A 16,882-nucleotide genomic window follows, 5' to 3' on the forward strand; every position below is an offset into this window, starting at 1 on the left:
TGGTTTGTTGGTTTTGGTTCTTTAGCTACTAATGGCCACATTTGTATTAAGAACATCAGCAGTCATGTTTTGTCAGTCTGTTAACTGGTGCTGAGCAGTTTATGGGAGCCGCAGTAGTGAAGCTGAACAATAATGCGAAGGAAATCCAAAAGAAAAAGCCAAAACTCGCAGCAAAGCTGTCTGACTGAGGGACTGAAGAATCCAGTTATAAGTCTTTGTGGGAGGCTTCTTTCACAACTGTCTACAAGCTACTTGTACAGCCAATTTTAATTTAAGTTGCTTTTTAAATTAATTTCTATGTCCAGTCTTCAACATGAAAAAAAAGTCTTCAGCGAAGCACAATTTGACAAAGCCATCCTGATTTGTTAATCAGGACTCTGCAGCCAACAGCACAAATATATTTTGTTTCTGGAAATCACCATGAAGCTCTGACAAGTCTTCCAAGAAAACCAGAGAGAAAACAATTTAAAATGGAAAACACAGGATATGACCAGTTGGTGAAGGTGGTGGCCCTTATTCCAAGAAATCTTGCCTCATATCAGTGACTCAGACCATTATTTAGACTCCCGTGTGTGTGTTTTATTATGCAAGAAACCGGTCTTATAGCTGACTCCTGCGCCTTCAGCCTCTGCAGTTATTGTAAAGGGAGTGGGGGGAGAGACTGCAAGAGGTCAAAGGTCAGAGAAAGGAATGAGATGGAAAAGCTGGATAAAGACAGATGCAGACGGGTGGTCAGGGCTTTTTCTTTTTTTTTAAAAAACACCAAAAAAACCCAGCTCCAGCTTTGGGAGGCATGCCTCCAACGGCTCTCCAACCCACAGACATTCAACCAGCTGCAGAAGGCCAAGATGGATTACAGTCTATCTGTCTGAGTGGGTTTGTTTTTTTGGAAATTGGCACCAATGCACAGCTAACAGCTCACCAACTGAAATTACAAGTATACAGCACTCTGACAGGAAGAGAACAATAGTGGAGAAAAAGAGGAATGATAAAGATAAAAGCTTTAAAATGTGGGTGTCCAGATGTATTTTATCATTAGCAGCTGCTTTGTGCAAAATGACAAATATCCTCTGGTATACCTTGTAAAAGCACATGTGCTATTTTTTCATTGTCAAATTAAGGTTGCGCTAATGTAAGGCGACACTTTCATTTACTCCAAAGATGTGCGTCCGTAGCAGAGAGTGTCCACTATTCTCAACTTCACCACTTCATTTTAGGCGAGCGGGAAGAATTTATGACCTCTGTCTTTAAAAAGAGGGAATCTTTCCTCTGTTAAGAGAAATGATACTTAATAAACAAATTTATAATAAAAAGCACAAATTTATATAAGAGGCAGGCAAACAGGTGCTGGGCTGAATCTCCTTGGGAACATATGGGAGGAGTACAAGTGCTTAGGATGAGCCATTTGGGGATTCTACAAAAACAGATCCAGCTGCGATAAATTCCTTAACCTGCGATTAAAACTGAACTTATACTGCGTGTGTCAAAATTAATGCCTGAGATACTTGATGCACATAAGTGCACGACTATGCAGAATGCTGAAGAAATACTGGCAGACATTAAACGTGCACAGATACCCAGCATTACCACCATCAACTCACTGATTACAGGTTGATTAATATAGTTTGACACAAATATTGCAGCTCTTTCTCACTTTTGCTTGCAGGTCTTCAAGCAAAAGTGTCCATAATTTCTTCTTTTATATCCTCCAGTCTTTGCAGGCTCTGATCGTTTTTTTTCCTGTAACCACACTAAACTGTAGGTCATTACTAGCTGGACGGACGCTGCACAGACGTTATCTTTACCTCAGCGATGACGGCTGCAGCCCGTCTAACTTATGTTACATAAATAAAACAACAGTAGAGCTTTTTAGATCCCTTGCAGATGGTTTTTGATGTACTTTATACACTTGTGACCCTTTTTTTGTTTGCTTGTTTCTACAATTTAATGGCAGTTTTGTATTAAATCAGCTTAACATCATCCAATGCTCCTCGCACAGCATATACACAACTTTGTTTTCGTTGCCAGCCTCAGATTTTATTCCCGCTAGGCTTATCAGTAGTTTCCCTTTTTCGACAGGAGTCCTTCATTGGGTCACAGCATAGGCATGTTTTTAATGGCCAGCAGGGGGCGACTTGTGCTACTGGAAAAATAAAAGAAGTCGAGCTGTAAAGAAATCTACGAGAAAATAATGGCTCTGCTCACTTGATTTATGACTTCAGTAAACATTTTCCTGATGAGTTTAGGGTTTTGTGATTAAATAAAACATTATGATCTTTTTTATAAATTATGACCCCTAATAGAGTAAAAGGGGTGATATCATTTAAGATTTGACAAGTTTGACAAGTTTGACAAGTTATAAATTCATTCAATTTACTGTGTGGTCCAACTATAAGTATAAAATTTCTATATTTGAAGACTTTAAATTTGTAAAGTTAATTTATTTAGTCTTAATCTACTTTTATAAAGAATAAAATTGGGGCTACAGATATCTCTGTTCCATTTGTTTGTTGCTCTCACTGTGAACTGACTTCTCCTGCAACCTGCTAACAGCCTATCAGCGTCAGTCTTCAAATGCAGTGGTACCTGATGAAGTGTGTGAGGTTACACCAGTTTTGTGGATCTATGTGAGTCATGTCCTCCTTGAATCCCTCTCCACAGACCTCCACCTCCCACTGCAGACGGGACTCGTTGCAGACTCTCCTCACCCGCGGGGGAGTGGGCTCTGTGCTGAAACTGTCAGAAGCTGAGAGGAAAGACAGCAGAAGACAAAAGTCCTGTGACTTTGGAAAAACTGAACAATAACTGAGATGAAACATGGTAAAGATGGACGCTCATGCTTGTTTGGCTTGTGTTCATGTATCGTTTATGAGCTGTCTCATGTTCTGTCATGAAGCTGTATCTGTCATCAGCTGAACCATCACATTCAATATGTTTCATTTTAACTGTTTTTGCTGACGCAACTGTTACTGTCATTCTTACTGATGCATGAATAGATGCTTGGATGAATGGATGGATATTCTCACCTGACAGTCCTCTCATCATCCCGACATTGACTGTAAAGAAAACCAAACAAGAACACGATTAGAATACATTTATTTCTACACTATCCCTGTTTTTTCTTTAACTATAACCTTTGACCTTCCCCGCTTGTTGTTCCATCTTCTGCATATGGTCACATATGTCATTGTTTTTGCTACAGAGCATGTGGCCCATGTCTGGACTCTATGATAAGGTCATCATAGCGCTTGTTAATATTCTGCCAAAGTGAACTGTGGCGCTTTTTAAGTAAAGGTGAATTACATTTTTACCGTTGAGCACTCAGCCTCAACTATTGTTGTTTCATTTTATTTCTTGAACGTTTTTTAGCACTTTTGAACCAGTGTCTTAACAGTTATCAGTCTCACCTTTTCAAAGTTTTGAATGTCAGGACCAACTTATTTGAAGACGTGGTTGTGGTGGATGGTGGATGGTGGGTGTACGAAGGGCTTGACTTTAACATCACACTCCTATAAGTGGCTATGTCCAAGGCAGAAGTCAGAAGTCAGCAGCTTTTACTATGAATAGAATTATTTTTAACCAAAGTTCTGTATTCATATATGAGACATATATATTCATATATGAGGTATATCATGCCATCAGCCCCTCTGGCCATCACCAGTAGGCGGTAGGTGAAGTGTCTTGCCCAAGGAGCTGGGGATCAAACCGTCAACCTTTCGGTTACAAGATGAGCTTCCCAACCTCTGAACCACGGCCGCCCATTACAATAACAATAACAATAAGACAATGTTTTCTTGCATTTATGGTAAAAAGTAAGAAAACTTCTCTTAGTTGCTCCTTTATTTGCAAGGCGATCAATTTCACACAGGTTTTTATACAAGACTGATGCAAGTCTCTCAGTTCGTGTTTCCTCACAGTCTTGAACTGGGAGTGTTTTGTGTGTTACACAAATATTTTAATCACTATGCTGTGTTACACAGCATAGTGATTAAATATATTAAATATTTGTTACACAAATATTTTAATCACTGTGCTAGGATGACAGGCAGAGAAACAGGGGAAATAAATCTAATATGATGTGTAAGCCCGCTCTGAAACATGGTGGCTATAAAGGTGTGCAGGTCATTGTGAGTACTAGCTGTACTTGTTAAACTGAGCATACTTTAGTAATACATAGAAGTTCAGGCCTGTACACACAGAGATATCTCGCTGTTCTTGGAACATTTACTGCACATCAAGCATAACAGTAAGCCAGCAGTGTCGACAGTGAAAGCAAACAAATCTTCACACGCGCACTTATTTTCTTAATTCTCCTCCACAATTGATTGTTTTCATATTTGTGCTCCAATGACTTTTCCTTAATTAAAGAAACCTATTATCATTTTCTAATCTTAACCTAATGATCTTATACTCAACACACGTGGATATTATTTCGCTTTATTAGCAATGTTCCCTCTTGGCATTTCCTTTAACATCTATTGCATGTTTCGCTTTACATTGGATTAGCTGACTCGATTAACAGACTCGAGATCATCTCCATCTATCCACATTATCTTTTAAAAAGCCCAAACCAAGGTTTGGATGATATTATACACTATTGTTTTTCTTTTTGGTGTTCTTCATATTTATTGTTTCTCAGTCTTTCAGTGAATTTCCAGAAGTCTTAAAGACAAAAGACAAAAGACAAAAACAAGCAGAGACAAATGCAAACTAACATCTGAAGCCAGGTATCTCAGTGACACCCCGCAGTACAATAGTGCACAAGGGATAAACTTCTATTTCCCTTCCTTCTTTTTTTCATCCTGTGACTTTCCGATTCAGAATCCTGCACAGGGCTGCCCATTTTTACTCCAGCAGCATGAGGAATGACCAAAGCTAAACATGCTGCTGCGCAGGAAGGCACAGCTCCCTTTGAAGTGTCCAGCTTACAAAGCAGTGGATCAGTTTAAGAGACACCCCAGGGGAAAAAGATTGTTACCAAGTTAGCATGCTAAATATAGAAGCTGCTATGTTTGAGCATGTAAGGATATTCAGATTTGTAGGATTGTCAGGGTTTTTTTCCCTAGTGTGTGTGTTCTTTTTAAATACTGTGGTTAGTACCTGTAAATGGATACAGCTGCAGGGTCCAGTTAGCAGAATATTTAATGAAAATGTTTCTGCAGGTAGTTCTGAGCACACAGCAGTGTTTTATGGCAAATTCTCACGTTACCGACACCTACAGGTTAAAGTTGAGCTGCACTGTGATGACACTTTTATGGCCGTATGAGGTGCACCCGACAGCAAGACTGGATTTTTTAAAACTGATTTATTAGTGCAGATTCGTTAGAGTAATACTTTTTTCTTTTTTTATAATCCATCAAAAATTGTTTAACATGTATGACCTTCACTGCCAGGGTAATATTTTTCTTAACATTCTTCTCTGCTCCACTCCAGAGATTTCCCCAAAAGCCTTGAAAAGGTTTCAACACAAATGTTCAAAAAACAAAACTCCTTTGCCTCCTTTGTTGTTTCATGTTTCATTAACATAATAAGAGTAAAAGATGTGTGTGTGTGTGTGTGTGTGTGTGTGTGTGTGTGTGTGTGTGTGTGTGTGTGTGTGTGTGTGTGTGTGTGTGTGTGTGTGTGTGTGTGTCGGGGGGGGCTCTAAATCGTAACAGCTCACTGGACTGTCACTCCCAGATTTCTCAGACTGGATCCAAAGACAGCCACAGACTCTGGCCAACAATCCCCCAGCTAATGCTGGTCAAGTCCATCACTTTTATAAGAAAATCAGAGAAGTGTACAGTTGCAAACAGAGACAGAAAATCATTTTTCATCATCCTCCAAGCCATCAGCTCACCAAGCAACTCCTTTATGTCTACAGATCAATACATCAAATCAAATAATATGTACAGAGCACGATAAAAACTCTTTGAAACTTCCCGTCTCTGATTTCAAAGCTTGGCTCTCAGCCCTGATGTTCCCACGGGTCTCCTCTTGCATTTCATTATTCCCACCATGCCAGCATATCCTAAAAATAACATTCTCTGTATAACACTCAACATAAATACATAGAGTACATAATCTGCTGTGCAGCAAACTCAAGTATCCCTCGTAACACATATGAGCTTAAAACCACTCGGAAAGTTACATTTTCCAACATGCACAATAACATACATGTTATTGTGAAGCCTCAACCCGCTTAACTCAAACTTAATCAACTTGCTTGGTGAATAAATCCAACCAGCGAGTGACAATGAAAGTGAAAACCAAGCAAAAACAGAACAAATAAGCGAAGACACAGAGCTCCAACACGGGGAGTGGAACTGCAAACAAACTGACTTACTCCTCCACTAACCCTCCGATCCCCATATCAGTATCGACAATTACCCCATATTGTCATGGCTGCTGCTTCGAAGCCTGCCGTGCCTGCAGTGTGACAGAAGGGTAGTATTTGATTCTCTGGGATGAGAACACTTTGGAAACCAGTGCACTTCTGCATTAATCAATCTGCTTCAAATCCGCATACCTGAAGTGGATGGCAATTACTGGCAGAAGCCATGTAAATGGAAACAATGAGTATGTTTTGGTATACCACTGCTAATTTTACTCGCTTATTAATTGAGTAATAGTCTGTAATATTGTAAACCTGTGCAGTTTTACTCATTTGACTAGTCTGGTTTTTAATATAATGCCTCAAGCCACCTAAAGGAACTTTACTGTACTGTAAATGGTAAATGGCCTGTATTTATATAGCGCTTTTACTAGTCCCTAAGGACCCCAAAGCGCTTTACATATCCAGTCATCCACCCATTCACACACTGGTGATGGCAAGCTACATTGTAGCCACAGCCACCCTGGGGCGCACTGACAGAGGCGAGGCTGCCGGACACTGGCGCCACCGGGCCCTCTGACCACCACCAGTAGGCAACGGGTGAAGTGTCTTGCCCAAGGACACAACGACCGAGACTGTCCAAGTCGGGGCTCGAACCGGCAACCTTCCGATTACAAGGCGAACTCCCAACTCTTGAGCCACGATCGCCCCAACTGTAAGATAAAGACCCCACAATATAAAAGTGAAAATGAGACAGAAACCTGGCTCAGGGAGGGGCAGCCATGTGAGCTGCTGGGGATGAGGTGAAAGAGAAGAAAAAAAGGAGACAGGACCAAATACACACTACATGAGGCATCTGCTTCATTTAAGAGTACTTCAGTAGCTGGTATCAGTTTGCACACATGCAGGTGTTCTTCTCATTTCCATAATATCATTTGTACATGCCGCTGTCAAATAAGCCAAAGGGAAGTCCAGAATAACTTGTGAGTTATTAAGGAATTCAAGCTGGATGGAGGATCTGACGAACCTGCAGCCAACAAGCTAACAGCAGGTCTCCCTCCAGTAAGCGCTCAGGGCAACAGCAGGAGAAGGTCTGAGAGTAAATCCCCTCTATCAGCTTTATGAACTGGAAACACAAGAGAATTGGCATCATGACTACATGTGTGCATGAGAGATTTGGAAGTTATGTAATGATTCGTGATTATGAATTATAGCAGCTTAGTGAATTTCTCATCCTGGCATTTGACAGATAAACAAACTCAGTATTAGATTTAAAAGGCAGATGAAATACTGCCAGAGTAGCTTTGAGCAACCGTCCCAAGATTTTTATTACTTGTTTGGGAACAACTTATTTGCAGCAAAACAGACCACAGAGCAACATTAGCTGCATTTTGGAGCCAGCTCATGAGTTTTAAAAAGTTCCTATTACATTTTGGGAAATAGGAATCAAGACTGCTGTCAGCTTTTTAGTTTAAGTAGAGCATAAACTAATAAGCTTCTTCTCATCTAAACCTAATATTTCTTCTTTTAGCACCATAATGCCCCATATTATTCACCTCCTTGATGCGGGGCAGGCAGGTTGATGAGAACGTTTTCAGTGAACACAATTAGCTAACAGATGCTAAACTGAGCTGTAAAGCAGTGTCTCATTTTGCCGCTAATTATTTAAGCCAACAGCAGTGAATTTTTAAAGTTTGAATCCAGATGACTCTGTGGAGCAGTTGGGCACATGTGTAGAAAAGTGCAGACTTTGAAAAACAAATTGGAAGTGAAGCATACCAACGGGTTGTTCTCCACCTCTGCAGAGGGGATAAATAGCAGCAATGCAAAAAAAATACTGTACTGGCTGTGAGATGTAGAGCGTGTGAAGTGTACACATGCCGAGATGAATTTCTTTTATGTGCAGACTTACTAAAGATTACTCTGACTCTGTCACTGTGTGAAACTGAAGGAGCTGAGCTGTGAACCTCGTATGTCTGACAGCCTGTGTTCATCATACATGCAAATGGAACATTTGAGCAGAAATCTAATTATCATTAATTCTTTTATTCACAGCCTCTCATTACAGACAATCGAATCGTTAAATGTCTCATCAGTCACACATGCAATGCTAGCAATGCATTCATTCACTCAACCAGCCGCTTGCCTGTTTTCACCCCATTCATCAACACTTCAGGTTGCACTTCACTGAGGTTCACCGGGGCTGCTGCTGATGAGCCAGCTTGTCAGGACAAGTGGCACACACACACTTGTATGCTAATGAGGCCTTTCCTGGTTGCTGTGGATGGAGCTGATCAAAGATCAGACACAGATCATCACATTATAATCAAATCAATGCGGTTATGAACAAAGTCAAAGAATTACAGAGTATAAAGCATTTGTCACAGTTGCAACTAAAATAGGCAGTTACATCCTTAAAGGTACAGTAAGTCATTTTAAAGTTTCACTTCTACATCTTCCTACAAACTGATGCATTCTCATAAACTTCGAATGAGTGCATTAAAAATACATAGAAGCAGGCGCCAGGTTGTGGAAGCTGTATTCCCAAAGCCGCCATCTTGAATACAGAGCCCGAGGTGGACATCGCTGTTCTGTCTAATTGTGTTTTATCTATGTATCTAGTGTACGGCCACACGTGTAGTGTCTTTATAAATCATGTTTTCATTTCAAATCAAAGTATGACCATTTAACATTTATACATGTATATTTTCATCATCTCTTTCTTATTATGGCTTTCTCCTCCTCCTCTTCATCTGCCCCTTCCTTCAACACTGCTGGTGTTCCTCCCTGATGTCCACCTCATCCTCTTCCTCCTCTTCTATCTCAAGCTTCATCTCCTGAACTGAAATGACAGCTTCACTGACTCGCAAGCTCGTATCGAACCCCTTTCACAAAGTTTTACAGCCTCCTCCAGAGTAAATAGATGTGCACACACATTGATGTAAACAACAGTGGACCAGAAGTCTACATTCACCACCGAACGGCAGCCACAGTTGTTTGTCCTACAGCGGCCACCATAGATAAGATTATTCAGAAAACAGAGTTCATTTGATTGCAACCTATTGACATCTACTGCTAAGATTTTACTGTGCCTTTAAAATCAATGAACACGTGAAGTGATAAATTGTTTTTTTTCCCCTATTAACTTGGGGAAGTAAAGCAGACGTACATTAGTGGTATTCTTTCAGGATAAACTGTTTACTAAGTGCAATACAGCTACAGAGCCATCTGACAGCATTGTCTGCAGAGCACCTCGGCCGGTTTGCTAAACTGCTAAATGCTGTCAAGCTAACAGTAAACCATGTGGAAAGCAACAAATTCATTCAACATTCAAGTAGTATACCTTTGTAGTATACCATCTTTGAGTGTTTCAACTCACACAATTCACTTCACCTGAATATTTTTTTAATTTGTTCCTCACCTCATTTGCTTCATGTTTCTATTAACGTGACATGAATATGCTTTAAGCAATTAGCTTCATATCAACAATTAATATCGGTCATGCATTTCTGTTGTTCACTACTTGAAAATAAATCTCTCCTCTCACTCATTACAGTGAGTCACTTCTTCACCTCTGGCATGTCTCTTCAAAGTCTTGTTCACGGTAGGCCTCAGACCCAGTTAGCTTCCAGCCAATCCACCCCAGCAGGTCACTGCATGCTTTATTCTTACTGGCTACAGTCAAGAGATGCTTTTAAGTCACAAGTGGACTAACAAACTAATGTGAAAATAAAGGAGTGGACACAGTTTCATTTACTGCCCCTTTAATTTGGAAATGCAGCAAAGCTGTTATTTATAGCTAATAATAACCAACTAGCTGAAAAGATACAGGCACCAAACATAAACGTAATAAAACTGGGATAATTAAGTCTGAGCATGTTCCTCGTTGTACAGCCAAAGGAATTAGCCATAAGGCAGAATATTCAATTTAATTCTCTGCATGTGGGGGTTTAAATTAGCAAAATGCTAACAGGATGCAATTATTAGCTTTCCTTTCTTTAACTTAATGTTATAAGCAATGATCATTAAATACTTGTTTTGCCATCACAGTTTCAACTGCTTTTTATCCTTTTTTTTACCTCCTGCTCTCAAACCAAAAGGCAACTACATAAAAACAGCATTAAGAGAGTAAATTATGCAGGTAAAGCTGAGTTATTTTGAAGTGTGAGAGAAATAAATTGAAGTGTTAGCAGGTGGTGGTTGACAGCTGAGCATTGGTTGGCGCTGTCTATGCTGTCATCTACTATCTGTTAGATTAGATAAAAATAGGGGAGAAGAAATAGAAGATGAAATAAAGTAGATGAGCTGCCAAAACTGTCCAGAAAGATTTAAACCATTGCCAGAAGTGATAGGGATTAAATAAAAATCAGTCTTATTTTAGTTCCTCCTCATCATTATCACTGGGACAGAAAGGTAATGAGTTTTTTTTAAAGAGATAATTAGGTTAATTTCATGACATGACAAAAAAACCTTCTGTTAGTTTGAACACAAGGAAAGATTATATAATGCATCCTAAACAGGAAATTATGGAAGCCTTGTCTGATTCTGTATCTATGCCTGCAGCTATATTGTGTTCTGTTTTTCTTTTTCTTTTTTTTTTAATTTAAAATTTAAATTTAAAAGGGAAACAAATCAAGTGTCCTCTTTGTCATGCTCTCTATCTACTGCAAGATGCCTCGCCTTTCTTTCCATGCAGCAGATAAATGGTTCGAGATGCTGAGGTTTGTAAAGATAGATGTAGAGGAAGAGGGAAAAGGCAGGACAAAGGGTGACTAAGAGCGATGAAAAGAGAAGTGAAATGCGCCCTGGCCAACCAACGATGGGGATTTGTGCACAATTAACTTGGGGTAAACAAGATTGGACAGGAGTGTGCCGGTTTAGGTCAGTGGGATGAGCAGACAACTATATGCCGAATGACTGAGAGCAGCAGGCCCGGGTTGTAGTTTGACTCCCAGTCATTTGCTGCATGTCTTCCTTCACTTTTCTGTCAGTTTTTACTGTACCTGTCCAAAACAGAAGAAGCCCCAAAATCTTTTTTTTAAATAAGATTGGACAGAAGCACACAGCTGGAAGCATACTTGAAAGATTATATATGTATATGCTAATTATAATGGGCCTACAATAGAACCCTGAGGTACGCCCTTGAACAATAAACTAGATGTATTGATTTGCTGGCTAATCAATTCCCAACCTCCCTGCTTTAAACCAACCCAGCAAAAGATTTCAGACAAATTCACACCCAAACTCGTACAGTATTAAGTTGTTCGATTTAAAATCTGCTTCTGGTGCTGAGTGCTGTAAAAAAACAGTGAAAACCTGTTCAGTGTTTCTGTGGAAAAAAACACTAAAGGCAGGTGAGGTGAACCAAGTAAAATTTGCGTGTCTGAATAATTTTGAGTCTTATTCTTATCTGCAAACACCATTTAGTATGCATGACTGAATGATGTTTGCACCCTCTCTACTCTTTGAAGAGACTTTGAAGATCTCTCACTTTTTGGCTTTTCAAGGCATGCCGCCCCCCTGTGTTCACCAGCTGCAGGAAAAACAACTGATACAAGCTAGATCAATGAGCACATAAGACTCAGAAGGAAAATGTCTGTTTAGTTTGCTGTGACTTCTAAGGAAGAAGCAAGAGGTTAGTGGATTTTTATTATTATTATTTTAAGATCAGAGATCTGTGAAAACAGTTATTTTCTGATTTTTCTTTAAATTATAATTAGTGTAGAAACAAATTTGGCAAAATCAAAAGTTAGTTGGGGTTGGGGGAGGGGGTAAAGCAGTAGTGTTTACCAAGATGGTCCAAAATTAAAGCCACCTGTTTTTGGGAAATCCTTCTTCCCTGTTTGGTCTTCCTTCTGTGCTAAGATCCAGGAGAGTTCACAGCTCCTCAAACAGTGACTGAGGTTATCGTGCCAAGGTCACCAAGACAGCTGTGGAGGTGATAGCTTTTCCTTCACTTAAATAGAAAGCTTTTTAACTACAGCAGAAGCAATCTTAAAGTGAAGGCCAGAAACGGAGCTGAGATTTGAGCAAACACTGAGGAAATGGATGGAATGGGGATTTCTGTCAAATGCTTTGAGTAACATTTGCTCCCATTATTGTTGAATGAATTCTGAGACCTTTGGATCCTTTCTATAGTCAAACAAAACTTGGGGAACAAACAGATTGAGATGATTAGTAGCCTCAAATGCAGTGCTAGCGCTAGTGTTTGTGCCAAGAGGATGTTGCTACTTATCTCCAACCCTCTTTGCTGATTTAGTTTATTTTCTCTTTGACTCAGAAGGTTACCCACACATTGGTTGTTTCCCTTTGGTTTCCAGAAAACTTCCCCCAACAACTGGCAGCGCTTTTCGACTGTGATAAAAAATTTTAAGATACTAAAGCCAATGTGCCAGAAGTACTTCTCCTTCTTCCTGAAATTAATGCTGACCTGTTCTCAGAGCAGAAACCAGAATTTGTAATCCATTAACACTGATTTCCCTAGCCCTTTCCAGCAGTAATAACTGTGACACACAGACAGACACGCTGTCAATCATTCCTATTATCACTGGAGCTGTGTGACCTTCTAACAGGCAGCTGGAGTGCAGTGGCAATTGTGGGGTACTGATCCAACAAAAAGGCAATGGGAGGATGTTGTTGTGATAGAAAGGCTGACCTGTTTGGGTCATGTGAAGTCACACCGCAAAAAACTCCAAAAGAAAAGGCCAAAAAGAAAAACTGTCCTGGTGAGTTTCTTTTGGCGCTCCATTGTGTGATCCCTGGGATAAACTGTAAAACAGTAAATCATGTATCAATTTTGCTCAGTGCGTGCTGTGTCTGAGAAACTGGCCTTTTATAGCAGACACAGAGAGTTTATGCTCCCTGCACTGGCTTTGTTTTTTTCAGATTTCATCAATAAGTTCAGAGTACATATTTACTTGTAGTGAACGTGCAGATTCAATTCTGTGCCAAGGTCCTTTTTTATTTGTCACTCACTTATTATACACTGCAGATTTTTCAGTATTTCAATATTTCAATATTGTTAGCCTCCCAAATGCATTTTACTCTCGCCGATGGAAATTTCACAGACGGCGTTCTGCACCGGTGGTGACCTTCACACTAAAAGTGTGCTGGTATCGACTTGCTGATATTTCAAGTATTTCCACATTCATTTTCTGTTTAAAATTGACCCATATGAAAACAGGGGACTGTTTTCAAACATCTCATTTCTAATTAGAAAAAAACCTCACAATTGCCTCAAGGCAACAGTCGTAGTGATTTGGTGTAATATAAATAATAAAATTGATAAAACTGAAAAAGTTGAAGCTGCTGGCCAAACATCCATAGAGTTGACAGTGATAATTGTCTGTTGGTCTATTAATATTATACACAGTTTGAGCCACATGACCTGTTTGAGCTCTAAACGTTATAATTACATGTTCTCTTAAAGGGGACTCAGAGGTTGCCAGTATAAACTCCTAACTCAAAAAATCAGCAGATGAGACTACCTGCCATATGTCTCTTAACTTTTTCCGCTTTAGGCTTCCGCTCTTCCTCGTTAATTAATAACTTGAGCAATAACTTTGTTGCAGCTAGTTTGAAAATTCTTGTTTGCAATTATGAACTCATAACCATCAAATATTGGTCACCATATTTGGAGACATCGCTCAAAGCACAACGTGGCATCTGTCAATGACAGGAGGGTTCCTGCTACAGTAAAATAAATCTGGATTTCTCAGCAGTCAACCATAGAAGCCAGCTGCTGCTGCTGCTGCTGCTTCTGCTGCTGCTGCTTCTGCTGCTGCTGCTGCTGCTGCTGCTGCTGCTGCTGCTGCTGCTGCTGCTGCTGCTGAAGGCTCAGAATTGATGAAAAGCTTCAGATGTTTATTGCAGATCTGAAAATGCCCTGGCAGACACACATGTGACTTTTTTATGGATTCAGCTTTCTTTGGAAAGCCTTTTCTTTCCCAGTCAAAGGAAATCATTTTACACCGAGATGAGAGAAGTGAAATTGCAAAAAATGGTGATCAGTTTCTATTCTCACTCGGCCCCCATTGGAACAAGCCTTAGGGATTTATAGTGAGGCACAGCCAGAGTGACAGACTGTTGAGTGATTATTATGCACCTACCAGCTGAAGTGCTAGGTGAGGCAAACAGAAATTAATTCAGTGACTCTGTCAAGGAGACTAAACAATAGAAACGTTGGCAGAAAAAACCACTGGGGAGTTTGAAAAGGAACAAATGAGGTAAATCTGAAGGGAGGTGATTGTTCAAATGTTGGCACCATTTCTTTCTGGATCCCAAACTGGTTTTTCATGGCTAAAATTAAACAAGAGCAAAGATTAGAAAGTAATACTGTTAGAGCCCATTTGGCTGATTTTATTGGCCAATAGTAGCTTTGCTGGTTCGGCATTTATAACAGACATTAAATGAAAATTTAAAAATCAAAGAAGAGAATGACTGTAAAAACAAAAATATGCATCAACAACACCTTTTACCACCAGAGTGCACAAAGCAACCTGTTGGAAACACGTATTTGGCACAAACAGGATAAACAGCTGATCCGAGCAGATTCTGGCGAATCGCAAACCAGTGAATAAAAACATTATAAATGTTGAGAAAATCTGTTTATGTTTATTGTATATGACAAAAAAGAAAATATTGGTCAATATCTTGTAATATTAGATTTTTAAATCAACAAATATGTATATCAGTCTTAAAAATCACCTCTCTTAGGCTATAACTGCTTCTTCACTTCAGTACAGATTAAACCCAGGGGGGGTTTCCGCTCTCCTAACGGGTCTGAACTGTTTCCCCTAACTGATGGAAACTGATGGAGTTATGGAAACTCCCATCCAAATATCCATCCATCATTTTTGTAACTTTCCGAAACTGACCCGTGATTCCCACCCACTTCAAGCCATGACTGGACAGCACTACACAGGTGAGAAAACAAGCCAGAATGCTTCCACTCTTGGTGAGACTGTTTACAGAAGGTATAAATAATTGGTCTGACAACACAAGCTGTTTCTCTGCTCCCACCATAACCCCGTCTAGGCTTGAGAAGGAGTGTCCAGGCTGTTTCTATCAAGAGTGGAGTCTTCCCTCTGAGGGGATCTGAGGGTCAAGCAGGAGGGAGAGGAAGACGAGACTGGAGAATGAGACAGATGTGCAAGACACAGAGGAACTCTGGGTACTTGGCAAACAAAAGCAGGAAGATGAGGAGGAGAAGAGGGGGACTACTGGATGGCCAGGACGGAGACAGACAGAAATAAAATACCAGCGGTGGAGAAGAGAGAAACCATGACAAGGGATTTTCCGCAGATAAATGCTCTTCTTACCCTTCCCATTATACTGTTTGTATAAATGTAGGGCACCAGCAGTTGAGGTGGTGGAGCAGCATGTCGTGGGTGAATGGGCTTCTGGGGTAACGGCTCTATATAAATGCAGTCCATTTACCATGTGGAGAGGAAAATTACAGCCAGGCTTCAGCAGAAAACGGGCCCCTATGGGGCCAATCTGTCGATGAGCTATCACGGCTTGTTTGTGGGAGCGCCAAGCATTCGACATTTCTGTCTGTCAGGGAATATCTAAATGAAGCACTTTCATTTAAAGTGGACCCACTGTTCCTCATTTTCTGCCATATATACAGTGTGACAATTGTGGATGCTCACATTAAACAAAGTTTCAAATAGTGAAGTCAGTGAATGTACGATAAATCCACTGAGCCGAACACTGAAGCTTCAGATGGATCTAAACACGCCACCGATCGACAGGTCTTTGATATCTGTGATGTCACTTATGATGAAGATATTCTTAATATGGTTGTCACACAGATCTGGAGTTTTTCCTTCACTCTGTCACTAAGTGCTTGCTCAGAGAGTGTAATTTGAATGTCGGAGGTTTTCTCTGTATTATTAAAACAGAACTCAATGAACTGTAAATCATACAAAGTTACTGTAACAGAGTCTAAGACTTATGCTCAAAGTGCTGAGTTTAGCTGTTTGATTACATAAAACGTTTCCATTTGATTTTCGTACATAAGTACGCTTTAAAATGTTACATTTTGTGGAATCTAGTCAAATGAAATGTAATTGGTTAGTAATAAACTGAGTTTATATCAAGTGCGTTTTCCTTAATGATTTTTTTTTTTGAGTTTATATAGTTCAGCTGCATTTTACTCAGATGTATTGCTCCATGTGTGTTGAGGGTGAAGGATATTTTAGAGTGCAGATCTACTTCAAATGCTTTATTTTCAGCTTACATGAGCATTAAGAGTTGTGCCCTTACACAGATCATCAGTGCAAGCTGCTGGTTATGGATGGATGCTGACGGGAAGATGGATGTGATGATTAAAAAAATCTGGGAACACGCAGAAACAGCACAACTGCTCTTCTTCAATTGTAAAACCCACACTAGAATTCAGACTTCCATCTGTTTTTCCTCACTCTACAACCTCAGACAAGCATTTAATTTCAAAACTACAAAGATTCAAACAGCCTGAAGCCACTTTGTGTCTTCTTATTTGAAGAAAGACAAAACCAGCGTCACACCATCGGGACACATCAGCCACTTTCTGTCGGGTTTGAA

The 16,882-nt window shown here is 40.0% G+C and overlaps 1 protein-coding gene across 1 annotated transcript in view; it reads right to left on the reverse strand.

Moving 5' to 3' along the window:
* LOC146511130 (receptor activity-modifying protein 3) overlaps nucleotides 1-16,882 on the reverse strand; it is a 40,434-nt gene that overhangs the window by 14,309 nt on the left and 9,243 nt on the right. Inside the window, exons 2-3 of the mRNA XM_085173020.1 lie at nucleotides 3,027-3,056; nucleotides 2,587-2,746 (exon numbers count right to left, since the gene is read on the reverse strand). Coding sequence (XP_085029146.1) covers nucleotides 2,587-2,746; nucleotides 3,027-3,056 — 190 coding nt within the window. The remainder of the gene's footprint in view (nucleotides 1-2,586; nucleotides 2,747-3,026; nucleotides 3,057-16,882) is intronic.

Source organism: Neolamprologus multifasciatus, chromosome 9, assembly GCF_963576455.1.
Source record: "Neolamprologus multifasciatus chromosome 9, fNeoMul1.2, whole genome shotgun sequence".
NCBI classification, from domain to species: Eukaryota; Metazoa; Chordata; class Actinopteri; order Cichliformes; family Cichlidae; genus Neolamprologus; species Neolamprologus multifasciatus.